At 46.1% G+C, this 27742-nt stretch overlaps 2 protein-coding genes across 5 annotated transcripts; one reads left to right on the top strand and one right to left on the bottom strand.

Moving 5' to 3' along the window:
* The first annotated feature begins 868 nt into the window (after positions 1–868).
* Positions 869–25027, top strand: per3 (period circadian clock 3). 4 transcript variants are annotated; one of them, XM_041891468.2, is made up of 23 exons: positions 869–1094; positions 3212–3661; positions 4811–4897; positions 7267–7424; positions 7642–7760; positions 8055–8253; positions 8350–8401; positions 8525–8673; positions 9325–9403; positions 9500–9606; positions 10626–10782; positions 10851–10959; positions 11102–11230; positions 15015–15111; positions 15293–15398; positions 15515–15648; positions 19061–19225; positions 19315–19572; positions 19741–20756; positions 21029–21206; positions 21310–21508; positions 21832–21982; positions 22607–25027. In XM_041891468.2, the coding sequence occupies exons 2-23, from the start codon at positions 3390–3392 to the stop codon at positions 22712–22714; spliced, it is 4029 nt and encodes a 1342-aa protein (XP_041747402.2). In that variant the 5' UTR covers positions 869–1094; positions 3212–3389; the 3' UTR covers positions 22715–25027. The 4 variants fall into 4 exon arrangements, with proteins under 4 accessions (XP_041747402.2, XP_041747404.2, XP_041747405.2 ...); XM_041891469.2 differs by lacking the exon at positions 869–1094 and adding an exon at positions 2277–2699; XM_041891470.2 differs by lacking the exon at positions 4811–4897.
* A 274-nt stretch (positions 25028–25301) lies between these two features.
* On the bottom strand, positions 25302–26566 carry LOC121578545 (prepro-urotensin II-beta-like). The gene is made up of 4 exons (XM_041892912.1): positions 26306–26566; positions 26127–26216; positions 25664–25707; positions 25302–25498 (listed from the first exon to the last, which is right to left on the bottom strand). The coding sequence occupies exons 1-4, from the start codon at positions 26409–26411 to the stop codon at positions 25391–25393; spliced, it is 348 nt and encodes a 115-aa protein (XP_041748846.1). The 5' UTR covers positions 26412–26566; the 3' UTR covers positions 25302–25390.
* Between the last annotated feature and the right edge of the window lie 1176 nt (positions 26567–27742).

The raw sequence follows: 27742 nt of genomic DNA, 5'->3' as shown, positions 1-27742 counted from the left end.
ACTAATGCCAGATAGGCTTTAAAATAATTAACGAAAAACCTCAATGTAGCGTATAGATATATATAAATTGCACAATAATTATACATTTATGGCTTTTTAATGTATTGTTTAATTTTTATTCAACCCTCCGCCACCTAACCGCCCTTCATCCACACAATATTTCATAACCCTAAACCCACAGGGACTGCATGTTCTGAGTCAACCCGCCCATCACTATTAAAGGCGCTACATGGTCAATCTGACGTCTGCAGTGGCCGCAGAGCATTTTTTGCGATACGTTCTCTGCAGAAGTCAGGACATTTATACTTCTTCCCTTCGCTGAGCAGATCTGTTGTCAAGGAAGTGAATTTGTGTTTATACAGGCCCTCCCACCCCCACCTACCGTCAACCAATCATGTCAATGAGGAGCTATACTGAGCCCTCCGCATTGTTACAACATTTGGGCGGTGCACAGCGAAGCGGTACAGAGCTCAATTTGGCATCTGCATGGCTCCGCAATTGCGTCAGACTCGCCATTTGGCGCCTCCGACCACATTTTCGGATCAAGCATAAATTGGCTTTTAGGCTACCTTTTTCTCCTCACGGAAAGAGAACCATCTTTCCGTGAGCCAATCCGGAGGGGAAATTGTGTGACTACATAAATAAGCCCCGCCTGCAGTTGTGTCGACCACAAACCCTAAAAACAGCGCCTTGTGTTCCTCCTGTTGTGTCCACGTGAACCAAGCCAGCGGCTGACAGATCCCTACGTCCAGACACGCCCACAGCCTGCGCTCTGACCAATCATAGGCGATTAAGGCAAATTAGTCTAGCGAATGAGCGTTGGATGGGCGTGGTTTATGCTGCCAGTTTTCACGTTGCTGAAATGTGTCAACCGCTTGGTCTTGGAATGGACGAGTGTCTGGCTGCTAAATGGGAGAAAAGCAAAACCAACATATTAGCACGAGTTTCCTCGAATACACAAGTCCGACTGATGGATTTTATGTTTTGGGGAATGCACATGCGAATAGAAAATAAAAAAGATCACATAAGAAGACTACAAGCTCGAAGTGGACTATCGTAGTTAGCTAACGTAGCCAGCCACACCACCATTTCAGGTACCTGAGAATGTAAACAAATGTATTTTATTTATTTAACCTTTATTTCAACAGGGAGTCATGCTGAGACCAAGGTCTCTTTCTTAGATGAGCCCTGCGTACACATCAATATACACTATAGGCTACACATGAATAATAAACATCAATATACACACCTATATTCAAATCAATACACCAAAAGCAAAACACTATCATAGAAAACAAACACATTCTTCATTAAAAATGTCCTCAATTAGCCTTTTGAATTTCCCTAGAGGCACCATCCAACTTTAGAGTGCCTTGGAGAAATGTGAAAATGTTACTGAGACATGTCCTGTGTTGAGTGTTGTATCCTTGTTTTAAAACAGTGTTGTGAATTACTCTTTGGATGAGTGGGTTACCTTAAACAATTAGCCAGCGTTTCGTGTCAGTTTAGGGCAGGGCAACGGCGGCTCCCGGATCAATTTCCAAAAACGAAAAAAAAAGATATAGGCTATGTATATATATTTTTAAGAAACTTAGTCGAGGTCTGAACTTACTGTTGAGAGTTAGAATACACAAGGTACAATTTCGAAATTTGGTTGTGCATTATCAGTTTATATGTACATTCTTTTTAGATTGGTAAATTAGTCTAGTGGCCAACTATCTAAACTTGTAGTAATCATCATAGCCACCGGAAGCAGGAGTGCTGATGGATCATGTCAGGACACGCCAGTGCTTCTCCACAGGTGGGTGGGGACTAGAGTTTTAAAGCTCTTGTAGCCCTTGTGTAGTATTCTCTCCAGTAGCGTCACTCACTACCATGGGTAAATAAACTAGAACGCTGGCCTGTGCTGCTGACACCTAACAGTTTACTTGTCGTGAGAGAAGCATCCCCGGTCAGAAAATCCAAGGTCCAATCAGAGTTAATTTAGGAAGCCCTCACCTGTGGGGGTGGGGCTTGAGCAGCAGGAGCTGGTTTTGTGATGCAGCAGTGGTGGACGTGATAACCCATGGAGAGGGAACCCACTAGAGGTGTTGCTGCGTTCCTAATTTCCCACCCTTCTCCCTGAAGTGTGCACTTGCTCAGTCTCCCTCATTGGATCATTGTGAGGATGGGCTATCCCTGCTCATCATCACAGATCATAAAAATAGTGATGAGTAATTAAAAACATAATCTTTCTTTAGGTCTGTAGTAGTGTCTGTCTGTCTGTCTGTCTGTCTGTCTGTCTTGCATGCATCGGCACTGGCAGTCCCGTGGGCTAAAACTTTGATTATAAGACTGTCTCTGTTGCTCTATTCTGTATCTGAGCGAAAACGGACATTTTGCCTCCATCCAGGATTGGAGTAACCATGACCAAACTCTAGTCTAGATAAAGAAACAAAATCAGTTTGTTTGTTTACCTTTTTCTCTCCCATGTCATTACCACTTAGCAATTAACATGGGTGTAAACATAAGCTAGAAACATTCCTGTCTAGAAGCCGGGGGTAGCGAGAATTGTATTGGACAGACAGGCCTGTATACTTACAGATGGATGGACAGAGTATACAGACAGATGGACGTACACACTGATGTGTGTTTCCCCCGCTCTCCCTGACCTGTCCACTCTGACTCCAGAGAGAGCCCATGGATGGAATTATCTGTTGGTTAGTAGAGAGAGACTGCCTCTACTCTACTCTACCCCTCTCTTTCTGCCTCTCTGCCTCCCCATCTCTCTCAGCCTTCCCCTTCCTTCCCTGTCTCTCTCCTGTCTTCCTTGAACCTTTCTCCCTGGCTTCCTCTTCCCTTCTCTCTATCTGCCCCCTCTCTCTTTCTCATGTGTTGGATGACCATGCTGTTAGTAGAATAATGTAGCTGTCTTCCAACAGCGTATTGCCATTCTTTACAGTATCATAGGCCCAAGGCTGCTTTGTCGATTGAGATTGTTTTTCCCATAAAAAAAACTAAACAAAACAAAAACAAGTAAACCATTATTTTTTTACTCAAACCACCTGCGGGCCAGATCTGGTTCACGAGCCCATTTAGGGCTCGTGGACCAGATCCGGCCCGCAGGTCTTGAGTTTTTTACACGTGCAATATATCATAGTGACAATGTGCCTTGTACTGATATTGGATCTCCTCTCTCTCTCTCTATTTCTCTCACTTTTTCTCCCCGCAGTGCTCTACAGACCACGCCTTTACGCCCAACACTCATAACATACCTTATAACCACACCTTATAACCCCAGACTACCCATGGGCCTCTGAACTACTTCTCTGCTGATGAACAAGCACATTGACTAGTGTAGTTGGACACAGTGGATTGATTATTAACTCCTAAAGGGGCAAGGTTTGGGAATGGCTGGAGGAGATAGCGGTCCGGAAGGTGAGGAACCCTCATCACCCCCGACGACTGGGGAGGGAGGTGGGAAGGGGGATGTGTTTCCAGGAAAACAAGGAGATGGGGAAGGGGTGAGGGAGGAGAGGTTAGGGGGAGAGGAGAGTGGTGGAGAGCCCTCTGGCGGAGAGGTGGGGCAGGAAGACGAGGAGATGGCCAGTGGAACACATGACCTCTCCGCCTCGGTCAATCACAGCCCTCGCAGCAACAGTGGCTCCACATCAACCAAGAGGTAACGTCCTATACAACTTCCTGTTTGCTCACCAAGACTTGGTTCTCCACCCCATCCTTTTTACGCTGCTGCTACTCTGTTAATTATTTATGCATAGTCACTTTAACTCTACCCACATGTACATATTACCTCAACTAGCCGGTGCCCCCGCACATTGACTCTGCAACGGTACCCCCCTGTATATATAGCCTCCCTACTGTTATTTTATTTTACTTCTGCTCTTTTTTTTCTCAACACTTTTTTTGTTGTTGTTTTATTTTTACTTTTTTGTTAAAAATAAATGCACTGTTGGTTAAGGGCTGTAAGTAAGCATTTCACTGTGATGTCTGCACCTGTTGTATTCGGCGCATGTGATCAATACAATTTGATTTGATTTGATTTGAAAACCACCCAACAAAGCTACTCAACAAAAATACCCTACAAAACTACCCAACAAAACTACTCAACAGCGCTGTGTCATCACTAGAGTGAGCCAAACATCCTGCCAATTTGTCCCAATGTGTCCTCTCCCAATGGTGAACGTGCATAAAGATGTTAGGTCTTTGTTTTTAGCACTACCCACAGAGTTCTTAAACTATGGCGCGCAACATGGTTCAATTTGCCAGTAAATTAGCATAATCTACTTTTTTGTTTTTTCAAATTGCCGCCGTCTTGGAACTAGAATTGGGATCATATATACAGCGCTAATGCCGATTTAAAAAAATTAAATAAAAAAAAAGATTAACGGAGAACAATGTACAATACGGTGAACTTAGCAAACAAGGCATTTGTGGTAAGTACATGGGGGCTGCCATCTTTATGCACCTTCACCATTACCAATTGTGGCCTCAAATCATTTGGCATCAATTGTTTTCATCTGGTCATTTTTGGGTTAACAGCCCTAAATGCTGTTTCGTTGGTCTAGTTGTGCCCTGCCTAAGGAATTGTCTCAAACTATTCTCTAGGCCTAACTAAAGCGGTCTAAATCTAGGACACATTCATTCAAACTAAACTGTCTAACGTCTTGGCAATTCAGGCAATTAAGGCTTCCGTAATCCTTTGTGCAATTACGTGGGGTATACCACACTAGATTGCAGATTTCTGATTTTCTGTATTTCTCCCCATACCTCTCCCCCCACCCTCTCATCCCTCTCTCCTCTCCTCCTCCAGTTCTAAGTCTTATACTGGCTCGTTCTCCTGTAGTCTCCACAGCTCCCTCTCTGGACAGGCAGGCCAACACATGGAGGGTAGCGCCTGGTGGGTGGCTGTGTGTCTAACGATATTGTGTGTGTGTTGCAGTATTGTGCGTGTGTGTTTCTAAATCAAATCAATCAAGTCAAATTGTATTTGTCACATGCGCCGAATACAACAGGTGTTGACTTTACTGTGAAATGCTTACTTACGAGCCCTTTCCCAACAATGCAGGGTTAAAAAGTACGAACAATTTTCTAAATACAAAAAGGAAATAGTAACACAATAAAATAACAATAACGAGGCAATATACAAGGAGTACCGTTACCGAGTCAATGTGCAGTGGTACGAGGTAATTGAGGTAATATGTACATGTAGGTAGGGTTAAAAGTGACTAGGCAATCAGGATAGATAATAAAGAGTAGCAGCAGCGTGTGTGTGTGTGGGTAGAGTCCAGTGAGTGTGCATAGAGCCAGTGCAAGAGTCAGTGCAAAAGCAAGCGGGTCAATGCAATTAGTCCGGGTAGCCATTTGATTAACTGTTCAGCAGTCTTATGGCTTGGGGGTAGAAGCTGTTCAGGAGCCTTTTGGTCCCATACTTGGCGCTCCGGTACCGCTTGCCGTGCGGTAGCAGAGAGAACAGTCTATAACTTGGATGGCTGAAGTAGTTGACAATATTTTAGGGCCTTCCTCTGACACCGCCTGGTATAGAGGTCCTGGATGGCAGGGAGCTCGGCCCCAGTGATGTACTGGGCCGTACGCACTACCCTCTGCAGCGCCTTACGGTCGGATGCCAAGCAGTTGCCATACCAAGTGGTGATGCAACCAGTCAAGATGCTCTTAATGGTGCAGCTGTAGAACCTTTTGAGGATCTGAGGGCCCATGCCAAATCTTTCAGCCAACTGAGGGGGAAGAGGCGTTGTCGTGCCCTCTTCATGATTGTGTTGATGTGTTTGGATCATGACAGGTCCTTAGTGATGTGGACACCGAGGAACTTGAAGCTCTCGACCCCCTCCACTACAGCCCCTCCGTTTCCTGTAATCCACAATCAGCTCCTTTATTTTGCTGACGTTGAGGTAGAGGTTGTTTTCCTGACACCACACTGCCAGGTCTCTGACCTCCTCCCTATAGGCTGTCTCATTGTCGTCGGTGATCAGGCCTACCACCGCTGTGTTGGAGTCGTGCGCAGCCACGCAGTAGTGGGTGAACTGGGAGTACAGGAGGGGACTATGCACACGCCCCTGAGGGGCCCCCATGTTGAGGGTCAGCGTGACGGATGAGTTGTTGCCTACCCTCACCACTAGCCTAATAAAATAAAATACTAAATACTATACCTGGGGCCACCCCGTCAGGAAGTCTAGGATCCAGTTGCAGAGGGAGGTGTTCAGTCCCAGGGTCCTTAGCTTAGTGATGAGCTTGGCGGGCACTATGGTGTTCAACACTGTGCTGTAGTCAATGAACAGCATTCTAACGTAGGTGTTCCTTTTGTCCAAGTGGGAAAGGGCAGTGTGGAGTACAATAGAGATTGTGTCATCTGTGGATCTGTTGGGGCGGTATGCAAATTAGATTGGGTCTGGGATGATGGTGTTGATGTGAGCCATGACCAGCCTTTTAAAGCATTGCATGGCTACAGATGTGAGTGCTACGTGGCGATAGTCATTTAGACAGGTTATGTTGGTGTTCTTGGACACAGGGACTATGGTGGTCTGCTCAAAAAATGTCAGAGAGGACACTTGCCAGTTGGTCTGCGCATGCTATGAGTACGTGTCCTGGTAATCCGTCTGGCCCAGCTGCCTTGTGAATGTTAACCTATTTAAAGATCTCACTCACATTGGCAATGGAGAGCGTGATCACACACTTGTCCGGAACAGCTGGTGCTCTCATGCATGGTTCAGTGTTTCTTGCCTCGACGCGAGCATAGAAGGCATTTAGCTCGTCTGGTAGGCTCGCGTCACTGGGCAGCTCGCGGCTGGGTTTCCCTTTTGTAATCCGTGATAGTTTCCATCGGATGAATCCCAGAACATATTCCAGTCTGTGCTAGTGAAACCATCCTGTAGTTTAGCATCCGCTTCATCGGACCACTTCCGTATTAAGCACGTCACTGGTACTTCTTCCTGTTTTGAGTTTTTGCTTGTAAGCAGGAATCAGGAGGATAGATATGGTCAATTTTGCCAAATGGAAGGCGAGAGAGAGCTTTTTATGCGTCTCTGTGTGTGGAGTAAAGGTGATCTAGAGTTTTTTTTGCCTTTAGTTGCACAGGTGACATGTTGGTAGAAATGAGGTAAGACGGATTTCAGTTTTCCTGTATTAAAATCACCGGCCACTAGGAGCGCCGCCTCTATTGATTATTGATTGTGTGTGTGTGTGTTTCTATTGATTATGTGTGTGTTTAACCAACTTGTGTCTGTCTAATAATATTGTGTGTTTGTTGAACAGTGAGCAGACTGATGCAGGTCGGGGGCAGGCTCACAGGGAAATGATGGTGACAGTAGCTGAGATGAAGAAGACTGTTCCGTCAGACAAATGCAGTCGCAGTAAAGCCAGCACTGTGGAGGCGCTACACTACGCACTCAACTGTGTCAAACAAGTCCAATGTAAAACACAGTACTAAAACTAGAGCGTGAGGTTAGGGGATTAACCAGAAAGCCTGACTAGAGAGAGCAAGCTTGTTATTCACTTAGCCTTAGTTTGTACTATCTTCCTGTTTTCCTCATTATTTTTCATTAAAAAAGAAAGTTGGACAATGAGAGTGAAGCGTTTGCTTGGATAAAAAATGAGTGTTGAGTATTGTATTTGTGGCACCCTCTGTAGCCAACAGTGAGTACTACAAGCTGCTACTGCGTAACAGCCAGGAGGAGAGACCAGACTCCACGTCCTGTAGATTAGAGGAGCTGAAGAGAGTCACCTCTGAACACACCTTCAAAAACACGGTACACAGCACACACACACTCATACACAATACACTTATACACACAGTACACAACACACACTCATACAGACACCTTCAAAAACATGGTACAAGACACACTTATACACACAGCCTTAGAAACATGGAAAACAACCCCCCCAAAGTGCTTTTGGTTTTACTGTATATTAAAGTCTTGCATATCTGGTACACACACCGGCTTGTGTGTGGTCTTCTACGTGCGTGTGGGTATGGGTGTGTGCATGCGTATTTGTGTGTGTGTGTGTGCGTGTACATGCATGTGTTTCTGTGTGTTTAGGACTCGTTCTTGGTGGTGTTTTCCCTGGCGAGCGGGTGCGTGATGTACGCCTCGGAGCAGGCTCCCAGCATCCTTTGCTGTAAGAAGAAGTTCCTGGACTCGGCTAAGTTTGTGGAGCTGCTGTTCCACCAGGACGTCAACGTGTTCTACTCACACACCGCCCAGCCACACCTACCACCCTGGAGCAGCTCACACAGTGGTACGTACGTGTGTGTATGTATGTGTTTGTTTGTGTGTGTGTGTGTGGTGTTGAGTGATGAGTGTGTAACCCCTATTTTCTCCCATCTCTCTACAGCGGCAGTTCTGTTTGAGTGTGCCCAGGTCAAGTCCTTCTTCTGCAGGATCAGGTGTGTGTGTCTGTGTGTAGAGGCAGTAATCTGCAAAGTACATGTGTGTGTGTATAGATGTGTCAGTATGTATTTGTTTTAGGCCTTTGTATATAACCTGTGTGTGTGTGTGTGTGTGTGTAGGGGTGGTAAGGACCGTGAGGGGGAGATGCGCTACAACCCGTTCAAGATCACTCCCTACCCGCTGAAGGTGCAAGGAGGCGGAGCTTTAGGAGAGGAGGAGGAGTTGTGTTGTCTGGCGCTGGCTGAACGCATCATCTCAGGATATGAGGGTACGCCCTGCCACCACCACAACACCAACCCAACCTCACACTTCCATTTCTCCCTTTTAGTCATATAGCAAGATTCTCTTATCAGGTAAGAGAACTACATATCACCATCATTGCAAGTTAAAACGCCATCTGCGAAATTTGTGCTAGTAAAAAGAAACACAAGTACAACAGTTAAGTGCTGAGGTATTTTGGGGGTCTGGGGGGGGCGGTGTTAGGAGGGGGAAGGGTCAGTGGTAGGGGATCCAAGGTGCAGTCTAAAGTGCTGGGTTTTCAGTCTGTGCTCCGGCGGAACGACTCTGCTGTCCTGACCATGGTGGGGAGGTTCTTCCACCACTGAGGTGCCAGGACAGAGAAGAGACGTGACCGCGATGGAGGTGCCAAGCGGCCAGAGGTGGCAGAACGGAGGTGTAGGTTATGACCATATCCACGGAGGTAGGGGAGAAGTAGAGAATGACAGTTTCATAAAGAGATACAATGTTCTTCATTGCCAACATTCAGTTTATAGTAAGTTTGGTATGTCTAGCTCAAAAGGTTTAGGAGGAGATGGCTAGAATATTCTGAGGAGAATGGAAGATTCCATAGAGCGTTATGAATGTTGTTGCTGGTGGAGTTAGTGGAGGCTGACCTTGTTTGCTGCTGTTGCTCCTGCAGCTCCCCGTATCCCCATGGACAAAAGCATCTTCACCACCACACACTCCCCGGGCTGTGTGTTCCTGGAGGTGGACGATCGGTCAGTACACATATACACACACACGTAAACAAACCCATGGTAGAATGTTTCAGATGAATTGACTCTGACTGTGTGTTTGGTTGTGTTTATGTGCAGAGCTGTGCCGTTGCTAGGATACCTGCCTCAGGATCTGATTGGCACGTCGTTGCTGACCTGTATTCACCCGAATGACCGCCCCATCATGCTCTCTATGCACCGCAAGGGTACGCCTTTATCACATCAACCAATCACAACAATTCACTACAGCAGCCAACTAATCCCAACAGTCCAACTACCACAGCAACCTTGCATCCACATCCTCCATTTTACCAATCAACCAATTACAATTTTGCCAAGCAACTATACTGAACAAAAATATAAACGCAACATGCAACAATTTCAACGATTTTGCTGAGTTACAGTTCCTATAAGGAAATCAGTCAATTTAAGTAAATTCATGAGGCCCTAATCTATGGATTGTACATGACTGGGAAGGGGCGCAGCCATGGGTGGGCCTGGGAGGGCTTAGGCCCACCCACTTGGAGCAAGGCCCACCCACTGGGGAGCAAGGCCCAGCTAATCAGAATGAGTTTTTCCCCACAAAAGGGCTTTATTACAGACAGAAATAATCCTCCGTTTCATCAGCTGTCCGGGTGGCTGGTCTCAGACGAACGCGCAGGTGAAGAAGCCGGATGTGGAGGTCCTGGGCTGGTGTGGTTACACGTGGTCTGCGGTTGTGAGGCTGGTTGGACGTACTGCCAAATTCTCTAAAACGATGTTGGAGGCAGCTTATGGTAGAGAAATGAACAATCAATTCTCTGGCAACAGCTCTGGTGGACATTCCTGCAGTCAGCATGCCAATTGCACGCTCCCTCAAAACATGAAACATCATTGTGTTGTGTGAGTGTGGCCTTTTATTGTCCCAAGCACAAGGTGCACCTGTGTAATGATCATGCTGTTTAATCTGTTCTTTGATATGCCACACCTGTCAGGTGGATGAATTATCTTGGCAAATGAGAAATGCTCACTAAAAGGGATGTAAACGCATTTGTGCACAACATTTGAGAGAAATAAGCTTTTTGTGCGAAGGAACATTTCTGGGATCTTTTATTTCACTTCATGAAACATGGGACCAACACTTTACATGTTGCATTCATATTTTTGTTCAGTATAGTTACAATCTCTCTCTACCTCTATTTCTTGCTCCTTGACCCCCTCTCTCTCCTTCCCTCTCTCTGTGTAGTGTTGAAGTATGCGGGCCAGTCTCCATTTGAACACTCCCCAGTGCGTCTTCGTTGTCAAAACGGAGACTACGTCACCCTGGACACCAGCTGGTCCAGCTACATCAACCCCTGGAGCCGCAAGGTCACCTTCATCATCGGACGACACAAAGTCAGGACGTGAGTGTACCTCTCTCTCTCTCTCTCTCTCAATCTCTCTCTCTCTGACCCTGTGTGTCTCTGTGTAGGGGCCCTCTGAATGAAGATGTGTTTGCTGCTCGGAGTAAAGAGGACCTGCCAATCATCCACGAAGAGATTAAAAACCTGCAGGCCAAGATCTACAAGCTCTTCCTGCAGGTAAGAATACACAAACACCATGGCCCCTACAGAATATTGCTACCAGTTTAATCCTGTCAGTCTGGAACATGTGTGTGTGTGTGTGTGTGTGTGTGTGTGTGTGTGTGTATAAATGTGTGTGTGTCTCTCGCTCTCTGTTCAGCCGGTCCATAATAATGGCTCCAGTGGTTATGGCAGTCTGGGCAGTAACGGTTCCCATGAGCACTACATCAGTGTGGCTTCCTCTAGCGACAGCAATGGCAACCTGTGGGAGGACTCACACCATGAATCGGTGAGATGATACAGCACCACTACAGCCTGTTACAATACTATTCCTGTTACCTAGCTACTAGTTTCTGCAGTTCTCGAACAATTCGTTATTTTTGAACAATTATTTTTACTGATTCGTGAGTCATCACTCATTTGACCTGCTGGCCTCAATGAGTCCTACAGCAGGATTGATACACGCTCCTCCGGCTCAGCGATTCCAGAGACGTGCTCCGACCAACAGCTGTCTGTCAAATATGCGCACAGGAAAATACACTGCTCAAAAAAATAAAGGGAACACTAAAATAACACATCCTAGATCTGAATGAATGAAATAATCTTATTAAATACTTTTTATTTACATAGTTGAATGTGCTGACAACAAAATCACACAAAAATTATCAATGGAAATCTAATTTATCAACCCATGGAGGTCTGGATTTGGAGTCATCCTCAAAATTAAAGTGGAAAACCACACTACAGGCTGATCCAACTTTGATGTAATGTCCTTAAAACAAGTCAAAATGAGGCTCAGTAGTGTGTGTGGCCTCCACGTGCCTGTATGACCTCCCTACAATGCCTGGGCATGCTCCTGATGAGGTGGCGGATGGTCTCCTGAGGGATCTCCTCCCAGACCTGGACTAAAGCATCCGCCAACTCCTGGACAGTCTGTGGTGCAACGTGGCGTTGGTGGATGGAGCGAGACATGATGTCCCAGATGTGCTCAATTGGATTCAGGTCTCGGGAACGGGCGGGCCAGTCCATAGCATCAATGCCTTCCTCTTGCAGGAACTGCTGACACACTCCAGCCACATGAGGTCTAGCATTGTCTTGCATTAGAAGGAACCCAGGGCCAACCGCACCAGCATATGGTCTCACAAGGGGTCTGAGGATCTCATCTCGGTACCTAATGGCAGTCAGGCTACCTCTGGCGAGCACATGGAGGGCTGTGCGGCCCCCCAAAGAAATGCCACCCCACACCATGACTGACCCATCGCCAAACCGGTCATGCTGGAGGATGTTGCAGGCAGCAGAACGTTCTCCACGGCGTCTCCAGACTCTGTCACGTCTGTCACGTGCTCATTGTGAACCTGCTTTCATCTGTGAAGAGCACAGGGCGCCAGTGGCGAATTTGCCAATCTTGGTGTTCTCTGGCAAATGCCAAATGTCCTGCACGGTGTTGGGCTGTAAGCACAACCCCCACCTGTGGACGTCGGGCCCTCATACCACCCTCATGGAGTCTGTTTCTGACCGTTTGAGCAGACACATGCACATTATGGCCTGCTGGAGGTCATTTTGCAGGGCTCTGGCAGTGCCTTCTCCTGCTCCTCCTTGCACAAAGGCGGAGGTAGCAGTCCTACTGCTGGGTTGTTGCCCTCCTACAGCCTCCTCCACGTCTCCTGATGTACTGGCCTGTCTCCTGGTAGCGCCTCCATGCTCTGGACACTACGCTGACAGACACAGCAAACCTTCTTGCCACAGCTCGCATTGATGTGCCATCCTGGATGAGCTGCACTACCTGAGCCACTTGTGTGGGTTGTAGACTCTGTCTCATGCTACCACTAGAGTGAAAGCACCGCCAGCATTCAAAAGTGATCAAAACATCAGTCAGGAAGCATAGGAACTGAGAAGTGGTCTGTGGTCACCACCTGCAAAACCAGTGCTTTATTGGGGGTGTCTTGCTAATTGCCTATAATTTCCACCTGTTGTCTATTCCATTTGCACAACAGCATGTGAAATGTAATGTCAATCAGTGTTGCTTCCTAAGTGGACAGTTTGATTTCACAGAAGTGTGATTGACTTGGAGTTACATTGTGTTCCCTTTATTTTTTGGAGCAGTGTAGATCATGCTGCAGGCAGCATAGAGAAGAAAAATATATGTTTAGAACTGATAATTGATCGCATGTTGCAAGAATGAATTTAATTAATTATTGAACGTTGTGATGGGTATGAGAGTAAAGGCCTACTCACAATAGTATTTGCAAACTGCAGCCTTCCAAACAGTTTGTGTTTGTTGAGCAGAGGCTGTGTATGTTTTGGTTCTACTCAACAAACTCGAGAACGAATCGTTTGGAAGGGTACAGTTCGCAAACGATATTGTGCTTAGCCCATTACACTCATATACGGGTTGAAAATGGCAGATTTGGACACTAATAAGCGAGTAGTGGCTGTACAGTAATATGCTATACATGACGTTAGAGCTTTGGCTCTGCGCTTCACAGCGCTGTATGGGTTTTGACTGACAGCTGTTCTGAACTTGAGCACCATGCGAGGACAAGAAGTTACCCTCATCCCTGGGCAACTTTTGCAAATGTTTTGTTGTCTGAGTGAGGGAGATACTGTAAATTAAGATGACTCTATGTATTTTTAAAGATGAGACGTTGAGGATTATAGTAAATACCGCTTTGATGTTATACAAGTAAGCCAAAATCATAAAATTGATGTCATATACAGTGTCAATGTTTATGATCACTATGTTTGATTTACAGTTAGAAGATGACATGGCGTCATACCCTGGGTTGTTTTGAACAGAATGAGCCTATGTTTGTGTATTGTGAAGAAAATTTGCCCTGGCACACGCACCTGAATGCACTCATGACTCCTTTCTATACACATCAAAATTATAATCTGTTTCTCTGAGTCGCCTTGTGAAAGCCTAACACTGTAAGATCGTATTTTATGACTTAGCTAGTCATGTTGGCAATAGAACAAGCTTTCAAATCATGCCCACCTGACCCAGATTGCGATTTATAATTGACCGTTTTTGGATTGCGTAAACAACAACAGTAATTGTGTGAGGGCGGGGATGCAGAGTTGTGTTCCAAACTAAACAACTAGAAGTGTGCTTGCTTTATTTCCTCAGCGGCACAGCTAGGAGAGCTAAAAAAGTATTTTATAGTTGAAGACTCTTCTTTAAGTCATAAAAGTGCATTGAAATTACTTAGGAGCTGTGCACACTTTGGAGAGGTGTGTGGCCACTTGGAGACACCAGTTAGTCCTCTCACTCAGACCCTTGTCATTTGTTTGTCTTATGTTGCATCTACCCCATATTTTCCAGGATTATTCTTATCATGTTAATGAATGTACCCAGAGTATTTTCAGATTTAGTTTTCAACAAATGCAGCGAGAAGTACAGTAAATGTAAAATACACATAAAGGCAACAGTCTTGTGTCAGGTGAACTGTTGTGTACTCACATTACCTCCAAACTGTTCCCTTTCAATACCTACAATGGTCATGCATATGCTTTTCATATTTCTTCTGTAAGTAACATTTAAATGTAGCCCTATCCATAGAGGCCAATTCCCACAAGTGTAAAGGGTTAAATGCTTTTCACCCTCACGGCTGTCAAGCAATGCATTATGTCAAGAGTCGTTCACAATCTAGTCCGGTTGCGGCCACAACTAGACCTCGTTTAAAATGTATCAAGAAATAATCGTATTTGTATGCCTAAAAAATCTACAAATGTACATTGTTTAAAGCACACTTTTACAAGTCTCAGTCACAAATGGCAGGTTCAATAAGCCCTTTGTATGCCTATGGTGAACAACATAGGAACGAGAAGCTTGTAGAATCATGACTCTTTCGAGTTTTCAATTCATCGTTCACCGGTAGGGGGTCCTGTGTGCTCTGGGCATTATTGACTCGCATGAACAAAATTAGTCGAAAGATTTGTTATTTTGACTGAACTAGTCGAAAAGATCTGAGTCCGTAACAAGCCGAACTTCCCGGCACTAGTTACTAGCTTCACTACAGTATAATGGCTAACTCTTTATGTGTGTGTGTGTGTATGTGTGTATGGCCATGCAGCAGATCTGTGCTGATGTGAACAAGGTGAAGAGTTGGGGCCAGCAGGCATACTTGGAATCCAGCCACATACTCACCCCCTTTGGGAAATCTGCCACAGGTACGATAATGCTCAGACACTGATCCAACAGTTACCAATACTGGTCATGGGGAACCAAAGGCTGTGCAGGCTTTTGTACCAGCCCAGCACTAACACACCTCATTTAGCTAATCAATTAATCATCTAGCCGTTCAGTAGCTCAATTCTGGCTTACCTATGACCCCTTTGTGATGTCACACAGTGCCCCTCCCCCACGCCAGGGCTGAGGTCAGAGGGCACGAGGAGACCAGGAAGCAAGCGCACATTCCGTCCTATCAGCAGATCAACTCTGTGGACAGCATCATCAGGTGGGTGGATCCTCTGACTGAATGCAGAGCGTGACGATGTCACTGTGATGGTACATGTATTTTGATCTGCAATCAATGTTTCATTGAGGATCCGAATAAAGTATGTGTTTTTGTAGGTATCTGGAGGGCTGTGGTCCAGCCCTGAAGCGTAAGAGCAAGTCTCGCTCCATCGGCACATCTTCCTCCTCCTCCTCCTCAGAGGATGACAAACCCACCACAGACCCACACACTGCCCAGGCCAGCTCCAATGGTGAGTTACACACACACAGCTCAGACCATCTCTGAAGGAAATATACACAGTACCAGTCAAAAGTTTGGACACACCTACTCATTCAAGGGTTTTTCTTTATTTGTACTATTTATTACATTGTAGAATAATAGTGAAGACATCAAAACTATGAAATAACACATATGGAATCATGTAGTAAACAAAAAAGTGTTAAACAAATCAAAATATATTTTATATTTGAGAATCTTCAAATAGCCACCCTTTGCCTTGATGACAGCTTTGCACACTCTTGGCATTCTCTCAACCAGCTTCACTTGGAATGCTTTTCCAACAGTCTTGAAGGAGTTCCCACATATGCTGAGCACTTGTTGGCTGCTTTTCCCAAACCATCTCAATTGGGTTGAGGTTGGGGGATTGTGGAGGCCAGGTCATCTGATGCTGCACTCCATCACTCTCCTTCTTGATAAAATAGCCCTTACACAGCCTGGAGGTGTATTGGGTCATTGTCCTGTTGAAAAACAAATGATAGTCCCACTAAGCCCAAACCAGATGGGATGGCGTATCGCTGTAGAATGCTGTGGTAACCATGCTGGTTAAGTGTGCCTTGAATTCTAAATAAATCACAGACAGTGTCACCAGTAAAGCACCCCCACATCATAACACCTCCTCCTCCATGCTTTACGGTGGGAAATACACATACGGTGATCATCCGTTCACCCACACCGCGTCTCACAAAGACACGGCGGTTGGAATCAAAAATCTCTAATTTGGACTCCAGACCAAAGGACACATTTCCACCGGTCTAATGTCCATTGCTCGTGTTTCTTGGCCCAAGCAGGTCTCTTCTGTTTATTGGTGTCCTTTAGTAGTGGTTTCTTTGCAGCAATTCGACCATGAAGGCCTGATTCACACAGTCCCCTCTGAACAGTTGATGTTGAGGTGTCTGTGACTTGAACTCTGTGAAGCATTTATTTGGGCTGCAATTTCTGAGGCTGGTAACTCTAATGAACTTATCCTATGCAGCAGAGTTAACTCTGGGTCTTCCAATCCTGTCGCGTTCCTCATGAGAGTCAGTTTCATCATAGCGCTTGATGTTTTCTTTTTAAGCTGCCAGTTGAGGACCTGTGAGGCGTCTGTTTCTCAAACTAGACACTCTAATGTATTTGTTTTCTTGCTCAGTTGTGCACTGGGGCCTCCCACTCCTCTTTCTATTCTGGTTTGAGACAGTTTGCGCTGTTCTGTGAAGGGAGTAGTACACATCGTTGTATGAGATCTTCAGTTTCTTGGCAATTTCTCGCATGGAATAGCCTTCATTTCTCAGAACAAGAATAGACTGACGAGTTTTAGAAGAAAGTTCTTTGTTTCGAACCCACAATTGCTGATGCTCCAGATACTCAACTTGTCTCAAGAAGGCCAGTTTTATTGCTTCTTTCATCAGCACAACAGGTTTTCAGCGGTGCTAACATAATTGCAAAAGGGTTTTCTAATGATCAATTAGCCTTTTAAAATGATAAACTTGGATTAGCAAACACAACGTGCCATTGGAACACAGGACTGATGGTTGCTGATAATGGGCCTCTGTACGCCTATGTACAGTGGGGGAAAAAAGTATTTAGTCAGCCACCAATTGTGCAAGTTCTCCCACTTAAAAAGATGAGAGAGGCCTGTAATTTTCATCATAGGTACACGTCAACTATGACAGACAAAATGAGGCAAAACAATCCAGAAAATCACATTGTAGGATTTTTAATGAATTTATTTGCAAATTATGGTGGAAAATAAGTATTTGGTCACCTACAAACAAGCAAAATTTCTGGCTCTCACAGACCTGTAACTTCTTCTTTAAGAGGCTCCTCTGTCCTCCACTCGTTACCTGTATTAATGGCACCTGTTTGAACTTGTTATCAGTATAAAAGACACCTGTCCACAACCTCAAACAGTCACACTCCAAACTCCACTATGGCCTGAGAACTTGTTCTCAACTGGCTTACCTGGTTAAATAAAGGTGAAATAAAAATAAATAAAAAAAGACCAAAGAGCTGTCAAAGGACACCAGAAACAAAATTGTAGACCTGCACCAGGCTGGGAAGACTGAATCTGCAATAGGTAAGCAGCTTGGTTTGAAGAAATCAACTGTGGGAGCAATTATTAGGAAATGGAAGACATACAAGACCACTGATAATCTCCCTCGATCTGGGGCTCCACGCAAGATCTCACCCGTGGGGTCAAAATGATCACAAGAACGGTGAGCAAAAATCCCAGAACCACACGGGGGACCTAGTGAATGACCTGCAGAGAGCTGGGACCAAAGTAACAAAGCCTACCATCAGTAACACACTACGCCGCCAGGGACTCAAATCCTGCAGTGCCAGACGTGTCCCCCTGCTTAAGCCAGTACATGTCCAGGCCCGTCTGAAGTTTGCTAGAGTGCATTTGGAAGATCCAGAAGAGGATTGGGAGAATGTCATATGGTCAGATGAAACCAAAATATAACTTTTTGGTAAAAACTCAACTCCTCGTGTTTGGAGGACAAAGAATGCTGAGTTGCATCCAAATAACACCATACCTACTGTGAAGCATGGGGGTGGAAACATCATGCTTTGGGGCTATTTTTTTGCAAAGGGATCAGGACGACTGATCCGTGTAAAGGAAAGAATGAATGGGGCCATGTATCGTGAGATTTTGAGTGAAAACCTCCTTCCATCAGCAAGGGCATTGAAGATGAAACGTGGCTGGGTCTTTCAGCATGACAATGATCCCAAACACACTGCCCGGGCAACGAAGGAGAAGCATTCGTAAGAAGCATTTCAAGGTCCTGGAGTGGCCTAGCCAGTCTCCAGATCTCAACCCCATAGAAAATCTTTGGAGGGAGTTGAAAGTCCGTATTGCCCAGCGACAGCCCCAAAACATCACTGCTCTAGAGGAGATCTGCATGGAGGAATGGGCCAAAATACCAGCAACAGTGTGTGAAGACTTACAGAAAATGTTTGACCTGTGTCATTGCCAACAAAGGGTATATAACAAAGTATTGAGAAACTTTTGTTATTGACCAAATACTTATTTTCCACCATAATTTGCAAATAAATTCATAAAAAATCTTACAATGTGATTTTCTGGAAAAAGAATTCTCATTTTGTCTGTCATAGTTGACTTGTACCTATGATGAAAATTACAGGCCTCTCTCATCTTTTTAAGTGGGAGAACTTGCACAATTGGTGGCTGACTAAATACTTTTTTCCCCCACTGTAGATATTCAATTAAAAACAAGGACATTTCTAAGTGACCCCAAACTTTTGAACGGTAGTGTGTGTGTGTATATATATATATATATATATATATATATATATATATATATACACACATACACACACACACACACACACACACACAGCTTTCTGATGTTTGTTCTGTCTGTCTCTGTCTGTCTGTGTAGTTGTGGTGCTGGACAATCAGGTGTCAGTGGGCTCTACAGCAGCAGTGGTGGTGGGAGCTGCTCTCACAGACATCACTCTGTCTACAAAGGCTATGAGTGTAGTGTCAGTCACCAGCCAGTGTTCCTACAGCAGCACTATAGTACACGTTCCCCAGCCAGAGTCAGGTACGGACAAACCATCATAATATACCCTTTTATTTGGAATGGCCTGAAAAATTAAATAAAAAGTTATCTTCTTTATGCCCGCCCTCCAGTGGTGACAGCCCTAGAGGATGCACCAATGGGCAGCGAGCCTGCTGACCCCACTCCTGCTCGCGCGGCCCCTAGACCCACCCTTAGCTCTTCTGCCAAGGAGCTGCAATTGGTGGGTCTGACCAAGGAGGTCCTTTCAGCTCACACTCAGAAGGAGGAGCAGGAGTATGTGGATCGCTTCCGCCATCGCATCCTCCACAGTCCCTACAGCTCCTATCTACAGCAAGACAACAGCTCCGGGGTTCATTCTCACCACCCAGGTCAGTGTGTGTGTAGGGGACTGTAGTCACACATGCTTTGGAGCAGGGTGACTTGTGTCGACCATCAAGCTGGAGGCCTGTGGCATTGCTTTGTTAGGACTATAAGGTTTTCTTACAGATAGATGTGCTGTATTTGTGAATACTGTTCTTTCTCCTCCCTCCCTTCAGGTGACTACGTGATACAGCCAGTGAGTGCAGCTGGGTTGAACCGCACTCGGACAGGGAAGCCTAATAAACAGAAGCGTCCCAAACCCCAAACTTTGTCTGACAGCTACGCCTCCCCACCCGAGCCCCCTCGCCGAGCCCCTCTTGCCCTTCTCGCCCCCTACTCCTCCTGGCCCTCCTCCGAATCCTCTAACCCCCTTCCCCAGCTGGGGCTGCCCTACCCTCCTATATCCCCTCCACAAGCCCCCATGGGTCACCTCCAGACCCCCCACTTCATCATGCTGGGAGGCCAGCCAGGGGTGGACCAAGGGGGAAAACAGCAGCAGGCATGCGGGGGCCCCATGGTGCTTCAACCAGACCAGAACCCAAACTCAATCCCACAGAACTTTCAGCACAACCTACAACAGAACATTCAGCAGAACCTTCCGCAGAACTTTCAGTTTATGCAGCCCATTCAGAACATGCAGACCCAGTCTATGCAGTCTGTCCAGATGCAGTCCATCCAGTCCAACTTTCCCAGCCAGAACCTTCAGTCCATTCAGATACAGAGCATTCAGGGCTTCCCCAACATGCAGCCCATGGCCCCATCCCAGGGTTTGAACCCTTACATGGCCCCAATGATGGCTGTGATTCTAGCCAACTACCCCTCTTACCCTTCAGGCTACTCTACCAACTACCCTTCCTACCCTCCAGGCTACCCCACCACATCTTCTCTGCTGCCCCAGGCCCCCTTCACCATGTCAGGCTTCGGCCCTGGTCTAGGCCCCTTAGCCCAGCCTCAGCCTAGTTCCCAGCCCCAGACGCCCCCAGGCCAGCTACACTGCTCCCCCAGACCAAGCTCCTCAGTGGGGGAGGAGGCGGCGACTGGGCCCCCGGCTCTGTTCTCCAGCTCTCGCTCCAGTTCCCCACTGCAACTCAACCTGCTGCAGGAGGAGCTGCCCAAACCCAGCGAGGATCAGAGCAGCACTGGACACACACACGCCCATGCCGAGAGCCTGCACGAAGCGCACACCAAGGGGGTGAGTCAACTCTGACCTCTCACCTTTTACCCTGTGTGTTTCTCACTTCGAGACTTGGCTCTCCCTGTCTCCTTTCCTTTTCCTTTTAGCTGCTGATCTGACAATCCAGCAGAAGGTGAAAGCAGTGGAAAGTTAAAAACCTTAATTTCACCAATCAGTGGTCATGAAGGAGAGACCAGGCTTCATCTTTTTTTTTCAGATTTAACATTCAATGGAACACTTACATAACAATAGGTAGTAACACAACTATTCATGCCCCTCTCCCTCATCAGATTGATGCACCCTGTGAGTCGGGTAACCATGACGCCCAGTCTACATCCAGTGAGCTGTTGGACCTGCTGTTGCAGGAAGATGCCAGGTCAGGTACTGGCTCTAACGCCTCTGGGTCCGGCTTTGGAGAGCCTGGCTCTCTAGGCTCTGGCTCTAATGGAACATCCACCTCACACACAGGTACGCATAGACACACACACACAAATACACACAGGTACAGCACAAACACACACACACATCCCCTTAGAGTGCTGATGCCCAGTGTTCTCTCACCATGCCCCAGGAAGCAGTAACAGCAGTAAGTACTTTGCCAGTAGCAACTCGTCAGACACGTCTCGCAAAGCCTGTAAGAACCAAGAGACCCAGCAGGATCACGCACAACACACACAACACGCCTTCAACATGCGTGCCGAGAACTCCCTGTGGCGCATGATCCAGCACATGCCAGAACCTGTGATGATGACCTACCAAATCCACCCCAGGTAACACAACTCAAACACTCTAGAATCCAATGCTAGAACCCAAACTCTACTCTATAGAACACTGCACTAGAATGTAACACTAGAACCTAATATTAGTACCCTGCTCTAGACCGTAACGCTAGAACCTATTATTAGTGTCCTGCTCTAGAATGGAACACTAGAACCTATTATTAGAGCCCTGCTCTAGAATGGAACACTAGAACCTATTATTAGAGCCCTGCTCTAGAGTGGAACACTAGAACTTAATATTAGAACATGCTCTAGAACCCAGACAGCCGGTATGCCTACCCTCCTAGCGTACTGACATGCTGGTTACCCTGCAGGGACCAGGCAGAGGTGCTGGCTGAGGACAAGGAGAAGCTACATCTGCTGCGGCCTCTACAGCCCTGGTTCACCCAGGAACAGAGAGAGGAGCTGGCTGAAGTCCACCCCTGGATCCAACAACACACCGTCCCTCAGATGTTAGACACACAGGTGGGGAGGTCTCACACACACACCACACACATATACACACACAAAGACATATAGATTTACACACACACTGCAAAAAGGTGCATGCTAACTCTCTCTCTCTCTCTCTCTCTCTCTCTCTCTGTGTCTCTCTCTCTCTCTCTGTGTCTCTCTGTCTCTCTCTCTGTGTCTCTCTGTCTCTCTCTCTCTCTCTCTCTCTCTCTCTGTCTCTCTCTCTCTCTCTCTCTGTCTCTCTCTCTCTCTCTCTCTCTGTGTCTCTCTCTCTCTCTCTCTCCCTCTCTCTCTCTGTCTCTCTCTCTCTGTCTCTCTCTCTCTCTCTCTCTCTCTCTCTCTCTCTCTCTCTCCTCTCTCTCTCTGTGTCTCTCTCTCTCTCTCTCTCTCTCTCTCTCTCTCTCTCTCTCTCTCTCTCTCTGTGTCTCTCTCTCTCTCTCTCTCTCTCTCTCTGTGTCTCTCTCTCTCTCTCTCTCTCTCTCTCTCTCTCTCTCTCTGTCTCTCTCTCTCTCTCTCTCTGTGTCTCTCTCTCTCTCTCTCTCTCTCTCTCTGTCTCTCTCTGTCTCTCTCTCTCTCTCTCTCTCTCTCTCTCTCTCTCTCTCTCTCTCTCTGTCTCTCTCTCTGTGTGTCTTTCAGGGCTGTGTGAACTGTAGTGCAGGAACAGAGATTCACCCCCAGGATCCAGAGAGCTCCTCCCCTTTGGAAGGCCCTCAGCATGATTCTAGTCCTGCCCCTGACACCTGATACGCCCCCATCTAGGAAACGCAAACCTGCCGCGCCGGGACCCTTAACTCCGCCCACAAGATATCTACTGACCAATTACTAGGAGCTCAGAGAGGCTGTATCTCAGTGCCCTAGAACAGTGTTTCCCAAACAGTTTTTGGTTTTTGCCCTAGCACTACACAGCTGATTCAAATAATAAACTAATCATCAAGCTTTGATTATTTGAATCAGCTGTGTAGTGCTAGGGTAAAAACCAAAACCCAGGGTTGCCAGGTCTAGCAAAAATGTCTAGCCCAATGACCTATCAAAACCACCCACAAGGCCTGAAAACTAGCCCAAATATTTTTGGGTGCAGCAAGAGAGGAGTTGCCACATTCATCCAATAAACCCTTTTCCCATAACGTTATCAAGCGAATTAAGAAGGAATATCGACGTAATTTCTAACTATGTAGGCTAAGAAGCAAAATGCGGTTTTCCATCAAAATAATAATTCTGCCGAGTTTAAGAATATATTGCAAGAGAAATTATCATTTGCCCTTATTAAACTCGACAGATCATTTTCCATCAATGGATGTCGATTTAACTTGTTTTGACTGCTATGATTAAGCAATAAGGTGAGGAGGTGTGGCATTTGGCCAACATACCACAGCTAAGGGCTGTTCTTAGGACACATCCCTTAGCCGTGGTATATTGGACATATACCACAAACCCCTGAGGTGCCTTATTGCTATTATAAACTGGTTACCAACTTAATTAGAACCGTAAAAAGTAATTGTCATACCTGTGGTACACTGTCTGATATACCACGATTTTCAACCAATCAGCTTTCAGGGCTCAAACCACCCAGTTTATAATTGTAAATAAATCCTGTTTGCGCATGTACATAACTATAGATAAATCCGACAGGAGAGTTTGAGTGATGAAAGTTGGACAGAGGATCTTGAAATCTCTGTGCAAGAAACACTTAGGTGAACTTTGAAAAAAATGAATGTTAGGCGGACATGGCAACCCTGCGTACACCCCTTGGGGTCCCCAGGACTGAGTTTGGGAAAGGCTGCCCTAGAACCTTCAGACACAGATAAACACACATACACAGATCTGAACAGCTGCGTCAGAGGCTGTATTGGGCCGGAGGGCGCAGAGGAAAGGAGCATTCTGATTGGCTCTTTCTGGCAGGCGAGAGATGGGTATTCTTATTGGCTGGTTGCTCAGCCACATGTGATCCAATTGGGGTCCAGAGATTCAGTCACGTCTGTCAGATTTTGTTGGATTCCAATGGATTACTTGTACTCTCGCTCTCTGTCCCTCCCTCTCTCTAACTATAGACCCTGTGTATATTAATTTGTGTTGTGTGTGAGTCTATTCTTCAGGCTCTTTAATCCCTGGATGGCCTGACACCACTGGGAGATATCAAGAACACAGACTGAAATCTACTCATGTTATGGACACACACACTCGGGGTGATACTGGCAGAGTGATTGTATGGACAGTTACAGCACTAAGCCGACTCCCACTCCAAATGAACTCGATGCATTTTTGTCTAGCGAGCAAATGGATCTCACAAGCAGAAGGGCCTTATGTAGTGTAGAAGTGACATGTGTATGGACACACACTGTGAGATACGGGGTAATGTTACGGACACAGAAACCCTCAGTATGATACAGACAGTGACGGGGTGTTGGACTGCAGTACAGTCTGGGCTGTTCCCTGGATCCATGGACCAGCAGCAGGGACACCAGAATGAACAGTTGCCATGATGTTGCATTACGGTTGACATTCCACCACTTCTGCTCCTTTCAATTTCTAACTTTGAGATTGTTGTTTATTGTTTGTCTACGATTCCAAAGGCTCCACCCAAGACACAGACTCTTTCCCCCAACCAACCTTATCCCTTATACCCTGGGCTTTCTACCAATAGGAACCACTAGAATGTGATCTTCAATCCAATGACAAGCACTTAAATCCATTGATAACTGTAATTTAACCCTATCCTTCCCCTAGTGCTCCTTGTCCTAACCTTAACAAGCTGCAACCCCAGCCAGGTTCACTTATTGAATGAAATGTTATAAAGGCTTGATGTTAGCGTCTTGTGTATGTTTGCGTGTGTGTGTTCTCTATGTGCTCATGTCCATAAGCGTCCTGTTGTTTGTCAGATATATCTGGATGATGTCATCCAGGTTTTGTACTGTTTTTAGTACAAAAAAAGGTATATTACAGCACAATGTATTTTAGAAAATAAACTGTATACAAAACAATGTTCACTGTGTAAAACAGCCATTTGTCTTGAATTCAGTGAGTTTTTGAAATGACTACATAAAAAAGACAAAACAATGACTTCACTTTCTGTGCTTTTTTTTTAGGTAACCTTTCCTAGCTAATCTTCCTTTAAAGGTAGCTTTTCCTCAGTCTCTAGAGTAGTCCCACAGTCTCTCTAGATCTCTATCTGGTCGTCTATCAACACACAACTACACATACACAATCCTGACACTGAGTTCTCGAGATTTGTCACTGAGGCACAATCAACACAAACAAGCTGATCTCCAAACATACTGTTTTATTCATTATTGTACATACAACACTACACATGTGTATTACTCATATTCACTATTTCACTATGTACTCCTGAGCTGTGCCTGAAAACAGAGGAATGTGCAAAAACAAAATAAATACATACTATGTATCGTGTGTGTGTCACTCCTAGACACAGTACTTCCAGAAGCACTCTGTGGTGGTTCTCTTTCTGTACTCTCTCCTGCTGCCCAGGAAACGCGTTAGAGGGCTCAGAGCTGGCGTTTCCAACAGCACCTGAGAGAGAGCGCGAGAGAAAGAAATGAAGGAGTAGAGAGAGTAAGTGAGAAGAACAAGAGTTGATATGAGGAGAGCTTTGATACTTTGCTGAATGCATAGTATGTGAAAGGTGACTGTGTTCAATGAGATTGCCAGGTTGTTTTGGATGGACTGAGCACTCACATCTCTCACGTCCTGGTTTGGGCTGAACACTGCTGATCTTAGATCTGTACAGAGACGAGCGGAACAAAGACCTGGTTAGGTACATGTTTACCATTCTCTCTCTCTCTCTCTCTCTCTCTCTCTCTCTCTCTCTCTCTCTCTCTCTCTCTCTCTCTGTCTGTCTGTCTGTCTCTGTCTGTCTGTCTGTCTGTCTGTCTGTCTGTCTGTCTGTCTGTCGCTCTCTCTCTCTCTCTCTCTCTCTGTCTGTCTGTCTGTCTGTCTGTCTGTCTGTCTGTCGCTCTCTCTCTCGCTCTCTCTCTCTCTCTCACATACAGACACACACTCACACATTTAGAGCAGCGCATGAGACCCACCCTCACATCGTACTGCTCACATCGTACGCTCACACAATGCTGACACACCATAGACCCGCTCTCTCTTTTGATGTACAAACTGACACACAAACACACTCGATGTCACTCACCGCCAAGGCCAGGTGCACTGTGGAATCTGTATGCGTTGTCAGAAAGGGACGACTCCTCTGGACGCACCACCTGGCCCTCCTCTACTGACGCTATAAACATGACATAACGTGACTTAACATGACATATGTACAACATAATATAACGTGTGTGTGTGTGCTTGTATGTTTGTGTCACTCACCTGTTCCGGTGTAGGACATCTCTTTAGAGTGTGAGACGGGGTGTGTGAGGAGGGGTCCGGCGGCGGTAAGCAGCAGAATACACGAGAGGAGACGCTTACATTGCATGTCTGTACTGGACCGTCTGTACTGCCTCCAAACTGTCTGTACTGTCCTACAGGTGCTGCACTCCTGTCTGTCTGCCCGTAGTTGTTTCCCAGCCGTCTGTACTGCAACACAGTGTCTGTAGCTATATTTGTCTGTTGTTGTGTTTGAAGCTGGTGGCAACGCTGTGTCAGAACCAGCTGTAGAGGATACCGTTTCTGTGCTACGTAGCTACTTTTTCTTCTTTCTCTCTCTCTCTTTCTCTGTGGATCCCTGCAGGTCTCAATCAGGTACTCTCTGCTCTGGATCCACACCCTGCCTTATATACCTCCCTCGTTCCCTCTCTCCTATCTTCTCTCAATTAGTCTCTCCACTCTTTCCGCCCTGAGTTGTAAATATTGCCCCGTGCTGACAGGGAGGCCCAATAAACCAACCTCTCTCCCTTTCATCTCTATCGTTCTTTTTCACTGTCTCCCTCTCTCCTTCCCTCTTTTGGCATAGCGTGCATCAGGGGTGACACATTTAACAACCTTGTCCTGATGCCACCCTAATAAATCTGCACAGCGCAGGTGTCAGTGTATGTGTTGGTGTGAGTGTCCATCGGGGATGGCCACTGCTGATTCACGCCCCTGAATTCACTTCCCCATTCACACAAACATGTTTGTTTTACAATCCTTGTGGGGACCAAACAATTGATTCCCATTCAAAATCCTATTTTCCCTAACCCTAACCCTTAACCTAACCCCAAACCCTAATTCTAACCCTAATCCTAATTGTAACCCTAAACCTAACCCGTAAACCTAAAATAACCTTTTTCCTTGTGGGGACAGGCGAAATGTCCCCACTTGTCTGAATTTTCCTTGTTTTACTATCCTTGGTCCCCACAAGGATAGCTAAACCAAAACACACACACACAGCCTGTTCCAGGCCTCTCTCCCTCTCAACCTAAGTCCCCAGAACCAGGATTAAGACTTCCTGATCTATACCCTAGTCATGTGCTTGTGCATTAGCCTGTTCTTTTGCCACCTCTCACTGTTCCGCTAACTCTCATTCCATTTCCCTCTTTCTCTTTGCCCCCTCTCTCTCTCTCTCTCTCTCTCTCTCTCTCTCTCTCTCTCTCTCTCTCTCTCTCTCTCTCTGTCACCTCAGAGGCTTCAGTAAATCATGTGTGTGATTCACAGCTCAGACCATCTCCACTCTGCAGAGCACTTCCACGCCACGTCTCCTGTAAACTCTAATTGATGTGTGTTTGTGTGCGTGTGTGTATATACATTTATACATCGCATGCCACCGGCAGGGCTGTATCTCTAGTAAATGGGTTGCGGTTTAAAGGCAGAATATCTCACCTTGTTAGA

The sequence above is a fragment of the Coregonus clupeaformis genome, chromosome 12 (genome assembly GCF_020615455.1).
Source record: "Coregonus clupeaformis isolate EN_2021a chromosome 12, ASM2061545v1, whole genome shotgun sequence".
Taxonomy (NCBI): Eukaryota; Metazoa; Chordata; class Actinopteri; order Salmoniformes; family Salmonidae; genus Coregonus; species Coregonus clupeaformis.
The sequence above is the reverse complement of the archived record's forward strand: the minus strand, read 5'-3'. Positions and strand labels throughout refer to the sequence as shown.